Below are 16,975 nucleotides of genomic sequence, written 5' to 3' on the forward strand. Positions count from 1 at the left end.
GAACAATTCTAGAATCTTTCTTTGCCTCTTATTACTTTGCCAGCTTGACAAAATACAGGTGTTCTATCTTTCCTACCCCCTAGTAGAACGTTCCTCATTTTGTCTTCGATCTTTATTCAAGATCCGTTGCTGTTCTGAAGCAAAATACCGTACCGGTGATATGTTGTCCTTCTCAGTTCTCTGCCCATGTAGGTGGCAGTAATTTTGATTCAGTCATACTGTCGCCTTACTGTCCACTGTATGGTCCATGATTTGCGTTTTTGGTTTTTTTTTGCCTTCTCTTGGAATAATAGGCAGTCTGTGAGGAGACACTATGACCACACAGATACTAGTCTGTGAGGGAACACTGTGACCACGCAGATGTTAATGTCTGTGAGGGGACACTATGACCATACAGATACTACTCATCATTAAATTTTCTGCTTAGATTTAGCATCCCCTGGTGACTCTTGTATGATCACTCTTTGTTGTGATGGTTGCAGAATGATAGTGTTTCAACTGTGGCTCTTCCTCCACTTATGTCAGTAGATAGTAGGCCTTATGCTGCAGAAATAGATCTCCTGGGGGCACCTAGGGCTCAGTCGGTTCAGCGTCCGACTTGATTTTGGCTCAGGTCATGAATTCACAGTTCGTGTGATTGAGCCCCATATTGGGCTCTGTGCTGACAGCGTGGAGCCTGCTTGGGATTCTTGCTCTCCTTCTCTCTCTGTCCTTCCCCTACTCATGCTCTCTCTGTCCTTCTCAAAATAAATAAATAAACTTAAGAAAAAAGAAATAGATTTCCTTTCTTCTCTCTATATGTGTGTCTGTGTGTACATATCTATTTACTATGGCATGGTTTCATTCTTACTTATGTTTAATATTTATAATTCCTTACTCTGCTTTGGTGTGCAAATTGTCCTACACTGGACCAGGGGGAACAACTTCAGGCTGGTTCCTGAATCCATGTGATATTCCCTCATTATATTTTTGAGCACTTCCTTCTATTCTGGCCTAAAAAGATTTTCCAGGCTCATATGGGAAACATACTGGCTGGTAAGTGTTGTTGTAAGTGCTGTGGGACCAACAGTGCACAACAGTGCACATCTGCTATGTGGCAAGACTGCTCCGTGTGCTGGATATGTAGCAGCGTGCAGACAAAACCCCTCTGCCCACAGATAGTAAACAAAACTAACATGAAAAGTAAGTAATACACCAGAGATAGAGAAGTGGTCCATTAGGATGGGAGATAGGGAATGTGCAGGGTGAGGGAATGGTATCTAAGGTAGATAGCATGTTCAGGAGGGTCTCAGTGACAGGGTGAGACGTGAGTAGGTCAGGGGCCTCACCTAATGGTGTCCAATTGTTACCAACTGCAGGTGCTCTACAAATGTACTGCATTTTGTCTTGTAGTATAATCACTCAGAGGCAGGGTAGATTATAAACATAATAAGGACAATATATGTTGGTATAACATATTTCATTGGGTTTTTCCTTAAACTAATGACTAACGCCACTGAATTAGGAAAGATATTTCATGTCTGTGGAGCTTTTTATGTATCTTCAAAATGAAGGAACTGGATAAACTTATTTGCAAGGCTTTGCCCCATTCTCAAAATTTATATGTTTATGAATCAAAGAATAAAAATATTTCTGAGAAATGGTGGAACTTACTGGAATAGGAATAGGAATGAGAGAGCTATGAGAAGAACATTTGTGAGTTAGGTTTCCTTTACAACATGGAGTGATTGCCACTGTTTGGGGAATGCCTGTCAGCAAAACCAGGTCTACAAAACACTGTTCCCCGGGGCCACCCACTTTCCATGGAATTACTTCATCTTACAGATTGCTTATTGTCTGGTATTACTTGGGGCACAGATTCCTAAACTCCTTTGGTAACTATTTGTGCCCACCACTATTTACAATAGACTCTACTGATCTAGTTACAAGGATTCCCCAAGAATGAATTCTGTGTGTGAGGCCGGCTTGCTTTTTTTTTTTTTTTTTTTTTTTTTGCAAAGCACTCCTTTTGGGGAAAATTTTAAAAAGGCCATAACTGGAAAGGATTTGGACAGGCACCTTGAATGAACAGTACCCACACGCTCATTTTTCACATCTCTGAGAGCATTTCCCAAGAATCCCTATTCAGTTAATCCCTGTACTGACTTACACAGAAGCCCTCATGGAGTTATCATTACAAGTTCTAATAAACTTACTAAGACTAGCTTCAAAGTAGCTTCAGAGTGCCATTTGCCCAATGATCATGAGCTGTCCTACACTGGCCACCTTCATAGAAATAGCACTGTAATACAACTCCAGCTGCCATGAAGACCAATTTGGTGAGGTCTCTCTGAGAAGCAGTGCCAATGAGTTCATCACTTTCTACAGGACCATTTGCCTGAATGACCAAGAAGGGAGAAAATGAACATCACCACTGCTGCTTATATATTCTGGGGTAGTCCTTTTGCTATGTATAGGAAACAGCTTACATTTGATACATACATCTATGCTTATATGTACTGTATGGTTAATATCTAGAAGTTACGAATAAATGCATTAGAACCTGTTTTAATAGGTTTTACTATTATTTGAGTATTGTAAGGCCAACAAATTGGGAGACGGTCACCACTGAAAAGATAGTTTGTTATAGTTCACAACAAGAGGGGCACACCATGTCACTGGGGGCCACAGAGGGAAGCACTAGTGGGGCAGAGGGAGAGTGGGAGTATAGCAGTTTTTAAGGGAAGGAACTGGTGAGGCAAAATGAGTAGGCTTAGGCTTGACTAGTTTGAATAACTTCAGGAGGCTCTGGAGCATAGGGGTTGTCCCCAGTTGTGGGATACCTGACCCTGGATAATTAGGGCAGGTGGATAGCAGCCACAGTTTTGAGAGCTTGATAAAGGAAGTTGATGGGGTGTGGGCCTTGGACTGGTTGGATCGTGTTTGAAAAGCGTGCTCACAAGCAAATTGTTTACTGTCTTTAGAAATTTGCTAACTTGAGAGGGACAGTTCCTCCAGCATCAGCAAGGCCCCAGATGTTAAAGCATCAGAATACAGAAACCAGAGGGTCAATATAGAAAGCCCTCTTTGAGTCCTTTTAAAATCCAATGCATAGATGTCAGTGAAACTAGCAGAGTAAGTAAGTACCTTCACGGTTTTATTCTCCATAAAAGCAGCAAGAAAACTGACCAAAAGTGTGGGAATCATATTTACAAACGAACTGAGGAAGTCTTGAAGCAATCTAGGGAGCATTTATTTAGGAAAAACAGCAGAATCTTAGTAAGTAGCTTCTTAAATGCCCTGTTTCCAGTTCTCCCTTAGGAGCTCTGTGGTCACCTTGATGACTGCAAGCCTGCAGTCATGGTGACAACCAGAAAGCCTGGCAGCCACCAGAGGGGACAGAATAGTTGAGAGTCCTTCAAAGAGGCATTCCCTGTGAATTGTTCTCATTAGACCTGTTTTTAGTTCCCTCAAAGAACTCACTTGCAAGGCTGTATTTATTGGATCTGATGTAGAGCTCATCAAGTGTGAAAGCCTTTTCTCTCGGAGTATCTGTTGAAGATACTTTGAAGCAATTTTTAAACTTCATAGCTGCCTGAAGTGGTGCCTAACACTTGGGAACTAATAGGTTAACTAAAAACCTTAACAGAAAAGCTGGAGAATGGGATCGCCGTAAGGACTTGGGAAACTTCTGATCTCTTCCTGAGACTCTAGAAGGTCCATGTGTTGGGTTGTGTGCATGCTGAAGGTGATCTTCTCGCTCAGGAGAGACCTGAGATGCCCTGACTACCGTTCTCACTGCTGGCTGATTGTATTGTGAGGTTCTGCAAGAGCAGCAGGTGAGGCTGAGGTGGGGTTTTCCTTTGCCTTGCTGAGTATTGGAGATGTGTCCTGCACACACAGAGAGTCCCTTGGCAAAGACCGTGAATCTCTATCAAACACTAGCTAACTGAGCAGAGACCCGAGGAGCCACACAGCCGAGTATAGACTTTACAGATTTGTTCAGAAAAGTAACTAAACAAAAAGAACAAAAAGCACAACAAACCTTGGAGAGGGGTGGAATCTGATTTCAAGAATTGTCACACTATATTGCTTAAAATATTCAGTTTTTGGGGTGCCTGGGTGACTCGGTCGGTTAAGGTGACACTTCGGCTCAGGTCATGATCTCACAGTTCGTGGGTTTGAGCCCCTCATTGGGTTCTGTACTGACAGCTCTAAGCCTGGAGCTGCTTGGGATTCTGTGTCTCCCTCTCTCTCTGCCTCTCCCCCATTTATGCTCTGTCTCTGTCTCTCAAAACTAAATAAAACGTTAAACAAATTAAAATAAAAAATAAAATATTCATTTTTCAACAAAAATTATAAGACATGCAAAACAAAAAACAAGAAAATATGGCCCATACACAGAGGAAAAGAGCAACTGATCGATAAAAACCATCCCTGAGGAAGCCCAGACATTGGACCTACTGGACAAAGGCTGTAAATCAGCTCTTTTAAATATGCTCAAAGAGTTGGAGGGAACTATGCCAGTGAGGTCTCTGGTAGCAAATTAATTTTCTTTATATGAGAATCTTTACTTTCATTCTGCAAGAAGATTTTCTCTGGATATAGAATTTTAGTTGGGTCAGACCTTTCAGCTTATGAAAAATGTAGTGCCACTTGCTTTTGGCCTCTGTGGTTCTTGGTGAGAAATACACAGTCTTTGTTTATTTTTTTGGTTTGTTTTTTAATTTTCAGACATTTGGTTGTCCTTTGTCTGGGCTTAGAAGTCTGTATGAATCTATAGGCATAGGTGGTTTTTTTGGGTTGGGGTCACATTTGGGAATTACTCATTCCTTTTTTTTTTTTTTTAATTTTATTTTTTATTTTTTAAAATTTACATCCACATTAGTTAGCATATAGTGCAACAATGATTTCAGGGGTAGATTCCTTAGTGCCCCTTACCCACTTAGCCCATTCCCCCTTCCACAACCCCTCCAGTAACTCAGTTTGTTGTCCATATTTATGAGTCTCTTCTGTTTTGTCCCCCTCCCTGTTTTCATATTATTTTTGTTTCCCTTCCCTTCTGTTCATCTGTTTTGTCTCTTAAAGTCCTCATATGAGTGAAGTCATATGGTTTTTGTCTTTCTCTGACCGACTAATTTCACTTAGCATAATACACTCCAGTTCCATCCACGTAGTTGCAAATGGCAAGATTTCATTCTTTTTGATTCCCGAGTTATACTCCGTTGTATAGATATGCCACATCTTCTTTATCCATTCATCCATCGATGGGCATTTGGGCTCCTTCCATACTTTGGCTATTGTTGATAGTGCTGCTATAAACATGGGGGTGCATGTGTCCCTTTGAAACAGCACACCTGTATCCCTGGAATAAATGCCCAGTAGTGCCATTGCTGGGTCGTAGGGTAGTTCTATTTTTAGTTTTTTGAGGAACCTCATACTGTTTTCCAGAGTGGCTGCACCAGCTTGCATTCCCACCTTTTTTTTTTTTTTAATGTTTATTTTTGAGAGAGAGAGCGAGTGAGCACGCGTGCGTGGGTGGTGGAGGGCAGGGAGAGAGGGAGACACAGAATCTGAAGCAGACTTGGGGCTCAAACCCACAAACTGTGAGATCATGACCTGAGCTGAAATCAAGAGTTGGGTGCTTAACCGACTGAGCCACCCAGACGCCCCCATTTGATTCTTTTTTTTAAAGCTTTTATTTCTTTGTTGATACTTTCTATTTTTGCATTTCTTTCAGCAATGCTCATGATAGCTTGTTGTGGCATTTTTATGATTATTATGTTGGATTTTAAGAGTTTTTATATATTCTGGGAACCACTTATTGGGTACATGTTTTTCAAATTCCACCATGGAGTTTGTCTTTTTACTACCTTGATAATGTCTTTTGATGCACAAAAGTTGGATGCACAGTTTTGTTTTTATAAAATCTGCATTATTTTTTATTTTGATCACTGTCTTACTGTCATATTTAAGAAATTATAGTCATACTCAAGGTCAGATATTTGCTTCTGTGCATTCTTTTGAGAGCTTTATGGTTTAGTCCTGTATTTAGTCCTTTGATCCATTTCGAGTAATTTTTGCCTATGGTGAGAAGTCAGGGTGCCACTTCATTCTTTTCCAGTTGGATATCCACTTGTCCCTGCACATGTTTGAAAGGACTGTTCTTACCCCATCGAATGGTCTTGGCAGTCTTGTCAAATGAATTGAACATAGATCTCGGTTTTATTTCTGGATTTAATTTTATTACAGTTATCCCTATGTTTATGCCTTTGCTCCTTCCATACTGTCTATATTACTGTTGATTTGTAGTATATGTTGAAACAGGAAAATATGAGTCCTCCAGTTTTTTTCTGCTTTCTCAAGATTGTTTTGGGTGTTTAGTGTCCCCCTTCAGTTTCATGTGAATTTAGTGTTGGCCTTTACATTTGTGCAAAAATGTCATTGGGATTCTGATAGGGATTGCATTGTGTCTATAAAGAACTTGGTAGTATATTTCCATCTTAGTAGTGTTAAGTCTACTGGCCATGAACACAAATGTTTTCCCATTAATTTAGACTTACTTTAATATTTTTCGGTAATGTTTGTAGTGTACAAGTTTGGACTTCTTTGAGTAGATTTGTTCCTACATGTTTTATTCTTTTTGATGGTATTATAAATGGAGTTGTTTTATTTTATTTTCACATTGTTTATCACTAATGCATAGAAATGTGATTACATTTACCTGTATTTATAAGGGGCACTGGTTTGTAGTTTTCTTCTTTTGTGATGTCTCAGTGTGGCTTTTATATCAGGGTAATAGTGGTCTGATAGAATGAGTTAGGAGGTGTTCTTTTTTTTTTCTTTACCTTTCTTCCTGAGTTTGAGAATGATTGATGTTAATTCTTCCATAAGAATTTGAGAGAATTCACCAGTGAAGCCATCTGGTGTTGGACATTTCTTTGTTGGGAAACTTCAATTATTGATTCAGTCTCTTTACTTGTTACAAGTTTATTCAAATTTTCTATTTCTTCTTCTTTTAAAAAAATTTTTTTTTGATGTTAATTTATTTTTGAGAAAGAGATAGAATGCGAGTGGGTTGGGGCAGAGAGAGAGGGAGGCACGGAATCTGAAGCAGGCTCCAGGCTCCGAGCTGTCAGCACAGATCCTGACACGGGGCTCGAACTCACGAGCTGTGAGATCATGACCTGAGCCGAAGTTGAATGCTCAACCGACTGAGCCACCCAGGTGCCCCTTCTATTTCTTCTTGAGTCAGTTTTGGTAGTTTGTATATTGTTAAGAATTTGCACAGTTCATCCAGATTATCTAATTTGTTGCCATACATTAGTTTATAGCATTTTCCTATGCTCTTTTTTATTTCCGTAAGGTCAGTAATAATATCCCCACTTTCATTTGATTTTGGTAATTTGAATTGTCTTTTTTCTTAGTCCACTTAACTAAAAAGGGGGCCACTTTTGTTAATTTTTTCAAAGGACCAAATTTTCATTTTATTTTTCTGTTTTCTATTATATGTATTTTAACCTTAATTATTTCTTTCCTTCACCAGCTTTATGTTCAGGTTGCTCTTCTTTTTTTCGAATTCCCTAAGGTATAAAGTAAAGTTATTGATAAGATTCTTATTCTTTTTTTAGTGTTGGTATTCACAGTTATTAATTTTTCTCTTTGCACTTCTTTTGCTCTTGTATAAGGTTTGGCATATTGCATTTTCATTTTCATTTTTGTCAAATAATTTTCTAATTTCCTGTTACTCTTTGACCCATTGGTTAAGAGTCTGTTATTAATTTCCATATATTTCTGAATTTTTCATTTTTCCTTATCAACTCCTGCTTTTATGCCTTTGGCAAAGATTGTCTTCTAAAAATGTATCTAGATTTGTTTTGTGACCAAACATGGAGTCTGTCCTGGAGAATGTCTTATGTGCGCTTGAGAACAATAAGTATTGTGCTGTTGGTGGGTGGTGTGGTTTTTATATGTCTGTTGGGTCTATTGGTTTATACTGTTGTTCAGATCCTTTATTTTCTTATTGATCTTCTGACTAGTTGTATCTGTTATTAAAAGTGGGGCTTTGAAATGTCCAGCTGTTATTGAACTGTATTTCTCCCTTAATTCTGTCAAATTATGCTTCGTGTATTTTGGGGTCCTTTGTTAGGTGCACATATGTGTTTATAAGACACATTGTATCTTCTTGATGAGTTGATACCTGTATCTGTGTATTATGTAATTCTTTGCCTCTATAACAGTTTCTGACTTAAATTCTGTTTTGTCTCATGATAATATAGCCACCCCAGCTCTCTTTTGGTTATTATTTGTGTGGAGTTATCTTTTTCAAGCCTTTTATTTTTTTTGGCCTCTTTGTGTATATGCCTCTGAAGTGAGTTTCTTATGGACAGCATACAGATGGATCAAATTTTTAAAAATGCATTCTGCCAGTTGGACTTTCAGTTGGAGAGTTTAATCCATTTACATTGAAAAGTAATTACTGGCAAGGAAGTATTTGCTTCTGTCATTTTGCTATTTATTGTCTGTGTGCCACATCATTTTTGCTGCTCCATTACTAACTTCTTCTATGTTGAATGGATTTTCATAGGGTTCCATTTTGATTCTCTTTTCCTTATTTGTGTAGTTTTTAGTTATTGTCTTAATGATTACCTTGAGGATTACAATTAACGTCTTCGACTTATAAGAACCGTGTAATACCTACTTATTTTCAAAGGTATGCAAAAACTGTGTTCCCTTCTTTCTTTCCCTCCTGTTTTATGTTGTTATAATTTATAACAGGTTACATTTTTATACATAGTATACTCATGAACTGATTTCATCTTATGCTCTCTATATTTATTTTTAAATCATACAGGAAAAAAAGAGGGGTTATAAATCAAAAATACAACAATACTGTCTTTGTTACTTGCCTGTGTAATCAGTGTTTTTATTTCTCCATCAAGACTTTGAGTTACTGTACGGTGTTCTTTCATTTCAGCCTGAAGGATTCCCTTAGAATTTCTTGTAGGTCAGGTGTATTAGCCACGAACTCCCTCAGCTTTTTAATATCAGAGAATGTCTTGATTTCTCCTTCATTCTTGAAAGACAATTTTTCAAGATATAGAATTTCTGGTTGACTCTCTTTCTTTTAGCACATTGAATGTCATCCCAGTCCCTTCTGGCCTCCATGGTTGTTGATGATAAGTCAGTGGTTGGTTTTACTCATGGTTCCTTATATGATGAGTGGCTTCTTTCTTGTCAATCTGAATATTCTGTCTTTGGTGTTTGACAGGTTGAGTATAACGTGTCTTGGTGTGGATCTCTTTGAGTTCATTCTTTGTACAGTCTATGAACGTCTCAGATATGTCTAAAGCTTTCATCCAATTTGGAGAGGATTGGGCTATTATTTCTTGAGGTATACTTTCAATTTCTTTCTCAGCTCTCCTGTGACTCCACTAAGTGTTGATCTATGTGTATATGTTGATATACTTGATGGAATCTCACAGTTTTTTAGGCTTTATATATGTTTCTTTATTCTTTTTCTTCCTGTTTTTTAGAGTGGATAGTTTCACCCTGCCTGCATGCGTTTTTGCAGATTATTCTGCCTGCTCAAGTCTGTTAAATCCCTTTAGTGGATTTTTCACTTCATTTTTAAAAGTTTTTGGTTCTAAAATTTCTACATTTCCTTTTTATAATTTCTTCTAATATTCCTTGTCATGCATATGGTTCTCTTGGTTCCCTTGAGTTCTTCGAATGAACATACTTAAGACATGTTGATGTAAGTTCCTTGTGTAGTAGTTCCATTGTGTTTCCTTGAGGACAGTTTCTGAGAACTTTTTTCCTTGTAGCTGGGTCATTTTATATATTTTCTTCGCATGCTTCCTTTTTTTTTAAGATTATTTATTTTGAGAGAGAGTGCACACATGCAAGTGGAGGTGAGGGGGAGAGAACTAAGCAGGTTCCACACTGTCAGCACAGAATCTGATGCGTGGCTCCACCTCACAAACTGCAACATCATGACCTGAGCCGAAGTCAGATGCTTAACCAATTGAGCAAGCCAAAAATTAATTTTTTGTGGTTGTTTTTGAATATGGACGTTTTGGATACTATGCACAAAAAGGAAACACAAGCAATAAAGCAAAAATATTTGATCTCCGGTGTCTGCATTTTGGCTCTGTGTTGGGACATTCCTTCTGCACTTAGGGAGGTCTTTCAACACTCTGCCATTGCCTTTATTCCCTGCTTACCCTTAGACTAAAGATCAGCCAGAGTTGAAAGTATATGGTCTTCTCAGGTCTCTTCTGAGCAAATTCCCTGCCCTGTACGTGGTTTTCCAGTTCCTTCTTACATAGATTCTTTTCAAACTTGTTGTTTTCTAAAGATTCTCACTCTATACCTTTTCCTCCCTTGGTTTTCAGCATGTCTGTTGTTTCTCTGTTGATTTTGCACTTGTTGGCACCAGCTTATTCATTTGACTCTCAGTATCTTTGAGAAACGTCCTCTGCATTGTCATGCGTTCAGGAAGTTCTGAGTTAAGTGGAAAATAATCAGGCCCCTTTCATTAGTCCTCAGGACCCCACAGATAGATCAAAACAAACAGAGCTCATTTGGGAACACAAAAGAAACACAGTTCTTTCGGAACAAGATCCGTCTGCTGTGGTCAGGCTGAGGTTCCACCGAGAAAGCAGGATGTCATCTTCAAGAACCACCAAGCTCAGATGGGGACATGGCTGCATCAGCAGAAACACTGCAGTGCTGTCCTCTGCTCGGTGGCCCTTCTCCTGGTTACGTGTTTGCTGGGCTACTGTAAACGTTTTCCTGTCTTCCCAGTTTCCAGTGGGTGTGACTGACAGTATGTGGTGGTTTTGGTGTTTCTGAGGAAGGACGTTCCCATAGTCCCTACTTTGCCATGTTTGCAGTTGTCCTTGTCAACGCGCTTTTATGCAAAAGCACATCCTGGCTCACTTTTATGGGCTATGGTTTAAATATCCTGTGTCGGTTTGCTCCTCTCATGTGCTGCCCAGAGGCCACCCTGAATTCTGGGCAGTATTGTACTCTGATTTTGTTCTTGATACCTTTGCTTTATTGTTTCTGGTCAGATTTGTGTGAAGGCCACTTGGAATGATCTCAGGACTTCATATATGGAGGCGAAGGATGCCTTTCTCTCAGTTCCTTCTCCCTGATTTGTCCCCATTCTGGGTTTGGGAGCCCTTAGTGTAGGGTGGGGAATATCGACAAAGCATCTTCCTGTGTTTGCAGGATCCCTTTGGTGGAGAGTGGGAGTGGCATCTCCCCTAGGCTCATTGTTGCTTGGGGTCAGATGGGGCTGATTGACAAAGCCTCCTCCCACAGCCTCACCAGCAGCAGCAGCCTTCCATCAGGAAGTGGGAGCATTGCTTCTCTGCTGGCTTTGGTTATTGTCTGCAGCATCAGTTGCCTGATTGGGAGAAAGAGGGCACAGCTCCTCTTGGACATTGGGGTTGTTTTGCATGGCCTCTCTCTCTCTGTAACCATTTCAAAAATTTTATTACCTAATTTTTGAAAGCTTTTGCTGCTATGTAATAAACCACAAAGGAAAATTTATAAACACTATTTTCAGTGGATTAAGTTGCATGATTTCAAACATTGGATTTTTTAAAATTGAGATTTAGTTGACATATAACACTATATTTATTTTAGATGTACAGCATGATGATTCAATATACATATAAATCATGAAATGATCATTACAGTACATCTGATTAACATCTATCACCATGTGTATTTACAGTTTTTTTTCCAATGAGAACTTTTAACATTTACACTTCTGGCAACTTTCAGATTTATAATACGGTAACATTAACTAGTCACCATGCTGTGCGTTCGTTAAATCCCCATGACTCATTTATTTTATAATTGGAGTTGTACCTTTGGCCCCCTGCAGTCATTTTGCTCACTCCCTGCCCCTGCCTCTGGCAATCACCAATTTGTCCTCTGTATCTGTGAGTTTGTTATTGTTTTTTTCTTTGGGATCCCACATGTAAGTGATTTCTTAACGGTGTTTTACCTTTTCTGTGTGATTTATTTCACTTAGCATAATGTCCTTAAGGTCCCATCATGTTGCAAATGACAGGATTGCCTTCTTATTTATGACTGAATAATATTCCATTGTGTTGATGTACCAGAATGAATTTATCTGTCCATTCATTGATGGGCAGTCATGTTGTTTCCATATCTTGGCTATTGTAAGTAATGCTCCAGTGAACATGGAGGTGCAGATATCTTTTTGAGATAGTGTTTTCATTTCTTTTGATTAGATACCCAGAATTGGAATTGCTGGATCATATGGTAGTTCTATTTTTAATTTTTTTAGGAACCTCCGTAGTGTTTTCCATAGTGACTGCACCAATTTATATTCCTACCAACAGTGCACAAGGATTCCTTTTCTCCACATTTTGCCAACACTTGTGGCTTCTTGTCTTTTTGCTACTAGCCATTCTAACAGGTACAAGGTGATCTCTCATTGTAGTTTTGATTTGCACTTCTGCACTATGATGTTGAGCCTCTTTTCCTGTGTCTTCTGCCCATTTGTATATCGTCTCTGGAAAAGTGTCTGTTCAGATCCTCTGCCCATTTTTCAATCTGGTCGTGTTCTTTTGCTACTGAGTTTTATGAATTCTTTATGTGTTTTGGTTACCTACCTTATCAGATACATGGTTGGCAAATATTTTTTTTCCCATTTAGTGGGTTGCCTTTTCATTTTGTAGATGGTTTCCTTTGCTGTGCAGAATCTTTTTACATTTGATGTGATCCCTTGTTCATTTTTGGTTTTGTTGCCTTAGCTTTTGGTGTTAAACCCAAAAATTCATCATCGAGAGCAGTGTACTCCCTCTTCTCATTTTATACAACCCCTGCTTTCTTAGGAACCTTTTTATCTTTTTTTCTTTTTTCCTCCAACTTACGGCAGATCTGAGTTGGAGTCTGCTGTAACATCCAGATTGGGATATGCAGGAGGTAAAAATAAATCCTAAGGAACTCCTCACCCAGTCCTCCCTTAATTCTTGGAGGTTCCTACCATTCTGCCTTCTTTTGTCCACATTTCCCAGTCTTCTGCTATCTGCTTTGTGTGTTATATCTATGGTTCTGAATAGTAATTGGAGTGTTTAGGTGGAGCTTACTCCATCATGATTAGAATGAGGACTTGACTCCTGTAATCATTTATGGGATGAATGGTTAAATGGATACATTCTTCTTGTCTACAAGGTGCTCATTTTTGGGTGTCAGTATAACAGTAAGTATGGTATTAAGAGCATTAAGGTAGATTGCATGGGAGCTCACAGGCATAGAAATTAAATTTTTTGTAGCTCTTTTGGAATAGGACATGTAGTGTGGTGGTGAGGTCATTGTTCCCACAATAATCTGTGACACCAAGTAGAATGCCCTATAATTCAATTCTGTCCTGACACTACCCAGATTTAGTGCAGACCTGCAGGTTAAAAGCAAAGTCCTGAACATGACTGCCCCACTTCAGTACCGTCCCTAAGTGTCAGGGGTCATCTGTACTTCCAGCCTACTGACTATAAGTTTGGGGGTTCCCACAACCCACTTAGATTTGACAGTTTGCTAGAAAGAGAAAACTCGGGGCGCCTGGGTGGCGCAGTCGGTTAAGCGTCCGACTTCAGCCAGGTCACGATCTCGCGGTCCGTGAGTTTGAGCCCCGCGTCGGGCTCTGGGCTGATGGCTCGGAGCCTGGAGCCTGTTTCCGATTCTGTGTCTCCCTCTCTCCTCTCTCTCTGCCCCTCCCCCGTTCATGCTCTGTCTCTCTCTGTCCCAAAAATAAATAAACGTTGGAAAAAAAAAAAAAAAAGAAAGAAAGAAAGAGAAAACTCACTGAAAGTGTTACACTAAACATTGTAGTTGTATTATAAAAGCTATTTCCAGAAGTAGGCAAATGGAAGCAATGCATGTCTGGGTTCTGGAGTGGGGTGGAGGAGGAAAACCTTTCCCTGTGAACTCTGAGCACATCAGCCTCCTGTAAATCAACATGTCCACCAATCAGGAAGCTCCCCTGGACTCCGTTGTCCAGAGTTTTGTTTGGGGTTTCATTGCAGAGGCATAGTTGGTGGGATGATTGGCCGTGTGATTAAAATCCTCCAGCTCCCCTTTGCTCCCTGGAGGTCTGGTTGGCTCAGAGTTCAACCCTTTCAAAATGTGTTTAGGCTTTCTGGTGACCAACCCCCATCTTAAGGCTCTGTAGGGGCCACCTCATTAGCATAAGAAAGGCACTCTTGTCACTCAGGAATTCTAACTTTGTTCAAAGCTCTGTGCTGGAAACTGGGGACAAAGTCCAGATGTAGTCTTTCTTATTTACCAGGGTCATCAAATTCGAAATCAAGGAGAATGTGGAATTTGAATAATATCTTGAAAGATGAGTAGGATTTAAACATTTTAAGTTGGGGAAAAGGGCATTTCAGGCTGAGAGATTAGCAGTCCCTTCAACAAATGATGTTGGGAAAACTGGACCACTTTCTTACACCTTACACAAAAATGAATTTCAAATGGATGAAAGACCTAAATGTGAGACAGGAAGCCATCAAAATCTTGGAGGAAAAGACTAGCAGCAACCTCTTTGAATTTTCTGGGAGCAACTTCTTACTAGACACATCGCCAAAGACGAGAGAAACAAAGCAAACCTGAACTGGGACCTCATCAACATAAAAGCGTTCTGCATAGCAAAGGGAACAATCAACAAAACAATGGGAGAAGGTATTTGCAAATGACATTTCTGATAAAGGGTTAGTATCCAAAAATATATAAATAACTTATAAAATTCAATACCCCAAATCCAAATAATCCAGTTAAGAAATGGGCAGAAGATATAAATAGACATTTCTCCAAAGAAGACATCGAGATGGGTAATAGACACATGAAAAAATGCCCAACATCACTCATCATCAGGGAAGTACAAGTCCAGTCAAAACCACAATGAGATAGCACTCACACCTGTCAGAATGGCTAACATTAACACAAGAAACAACAGGTGTTTCGAGGATGAGAAGGAAGGGGAACCCTCTTGCACGGTTGGTGGGAACACAAACTGGTGTAGCCGCTCTAGAGAATAGCATGGAGGTTCCTCAAGAAAATAAATGTAGAACTACCCTGTGATCTAGCAATTGCACTACTAGGTATTTATCCAAAGGACACAAAAATACAGATTCGAAGAGGTACGTGCACCCGAAGGTTTATAGCAGTGTTATCAACAATAGCCAAATGTCCATCCACTGACGAATGGATAAAGGTGTGGTATGTATACACAATGGAATACTGCTCAGCCATCAAAAAAAAAAAAAAAAAAAAAAAGAAGGAAAGAAAGTCTTGCATGTGCAGTGACACGGATGGAGCTAGAATGTATTCTGCTAAGTGAAATAAGTCAATCAGAGAAAGATCAGTATTATATAATTTCACTTATGTGGAATTTAAGAAACAAAACAGATGAACATATGGAAAGGAGAAGGAATAGAGGCAAGAAGGAAACAAACCACAAAAGACTCTTAAGGATAGAGAATAAACTGAGGGTTGATAGAGGGGAGGTGGGCTAGATGGAGGATGGGTACTAAGGAGGGCACTTGTGATGAGCAATGGGTGTTGTATGTAAGTGATGAATCACTGAAGTCTCCTGAAACCAGTACTACACGGTATGTTAACTAAAATTTGATTAAAAAAACAAATTAGCATTAGCAATCACACAGGGGCACATAATCAGAGTTTAAAATATAGAAATGTATCAAGGTCTGTTTTTAGCTTTAGTGTAGTATATATAAAAAACAATAAGGGGTGCCTGCATCGCTCAGTTGGTTAAGCATCTGACTTCAGCTCAGGTCATGATCTCATGGTACATGAGTTTCAGCCCTGTGTCGGGCTCTGCTGATAGCTCAGAGCCTGGAGCCTGCTTTGGATTCTATGTCTCCTTTTCTCTCTGCCTCTCTCTCTCTCTCTCTCTCTCTCTCTCTCTCTCTCTCTTAAAAATAAATAAACATTAAAATAATTAAAAAATAATAAGCTTAAAAAATGCCAGAATGGGGCTCTCATTTATAGTATTTATTAATCATAAAATCTTTTATTCCTACAGAGCAGAAGATAGAAGAGATCTATTGATGTTTTTCCGAAGCCTACACTTTTTTGTGGAGTGGTGTGAATATCGTAAGTGCACATTTGAACACTTCAAGGTAGGGTCTAAAGTTTTTAGATTTAAATGTATGTGAAGAGTGAAGCTGGTTTAAATTTAAACATAACCTAAAAGTGAAGCTGGTATTAATTTGGGGATTTAACATAGCATTCTTTCCTTAAAGTTTTCAAAGAATACAAAATATTTTCATTGGCTTCTGGAATTTGCAGTTATTTGGGGTAAATGAAAAGGAATGCTTCTGTACAAACCAATGAGTCATTTGTATTATGGGATATCTTGGAAGAAGTATAGTTATATTCTTACTTACCCCTTACACATTTTCAAAAATTAATCTGTCAAGAGTACTTGGAACAAAATACAAATGCTAAAATGAATGTAATTATAGCAGGCTTATCACCTAGCACAGTCCTTACTTTCTGAGTCATACTCTGTATTTTGAGCTTCTTAATCATTGTGTATTTCAAGTTTAAGTATTTAAGCCTGATTTCAGTAAAGTAATGCTCTTAAGTCTGATAATAGATACATTTAAGGACTTCTTTTTATCCCGTTTTCTGTCATAACCAGAATTATGTTTGGCTGCATTATAATGCCTCAGGTTGTACTTAGTTGGATAGTAGCAATATTGACAGCTGTAGTCCATACAAAATCCGGTTCTGAAAGAGTCAATATAATAATATCTCAAAAGCCTAACCAGGCTGTGACTATTGTTTTTATGATTGGTACTAACTCTTGTATATTTGCATTCTTTTTTATTATTACTATTATCACTGTTACCACTACTACTGCTATTATTTGCATTCTGTTGGGTCGAGTTAATAAAATCTGTCAGGCATAGAATTTTCCTTAGAGTGA

General features: G+C 39.0%; 1 protein-coding gene across 5 annotated transcripts in view; it reads left to right on the forward strand.

Annotated features, from left to right (window-relative positions):
• LOC123593251 (centromere protein P) overlaps positions 1 to 16,975 on the forward strand; it is a 237,672-nt gene that overhangs the window by 48,162 nt on the left and 172,535 nt on the right. For all 5 annotated transcript variants that reach the window (XM_045468863.1, XM_045468864.1, XM_045468865.1 and 2 more), the window contains exon 5: positions 16,067 to 16,163. In XM_045468863.1, the coding sequence (XP_045324819.1) occupies positions 16,067 to 16,163 (97 nt within the window). The remainder of the gene's footprint in view (positions 1 to 16,066; positions 16,164 to 16,975) is intronic.

The sequence above is a fragment of the Leopardus geoffroyi genome, chromosome D4 (genome assembly GCF_018350155.1).
Source record: "Leopardus geoffroyi isolate Oge1 chromosome D4, O.geoffroyi_Oge1_pat1.0, whole genome shotgun sequence".
Classification (NCBI taxonomy): Eukaryota; Metazoa; Chordata; class Mammalia; order Carnivora; family Felidae; genus Leopardus; species Leopardus geoffroyi.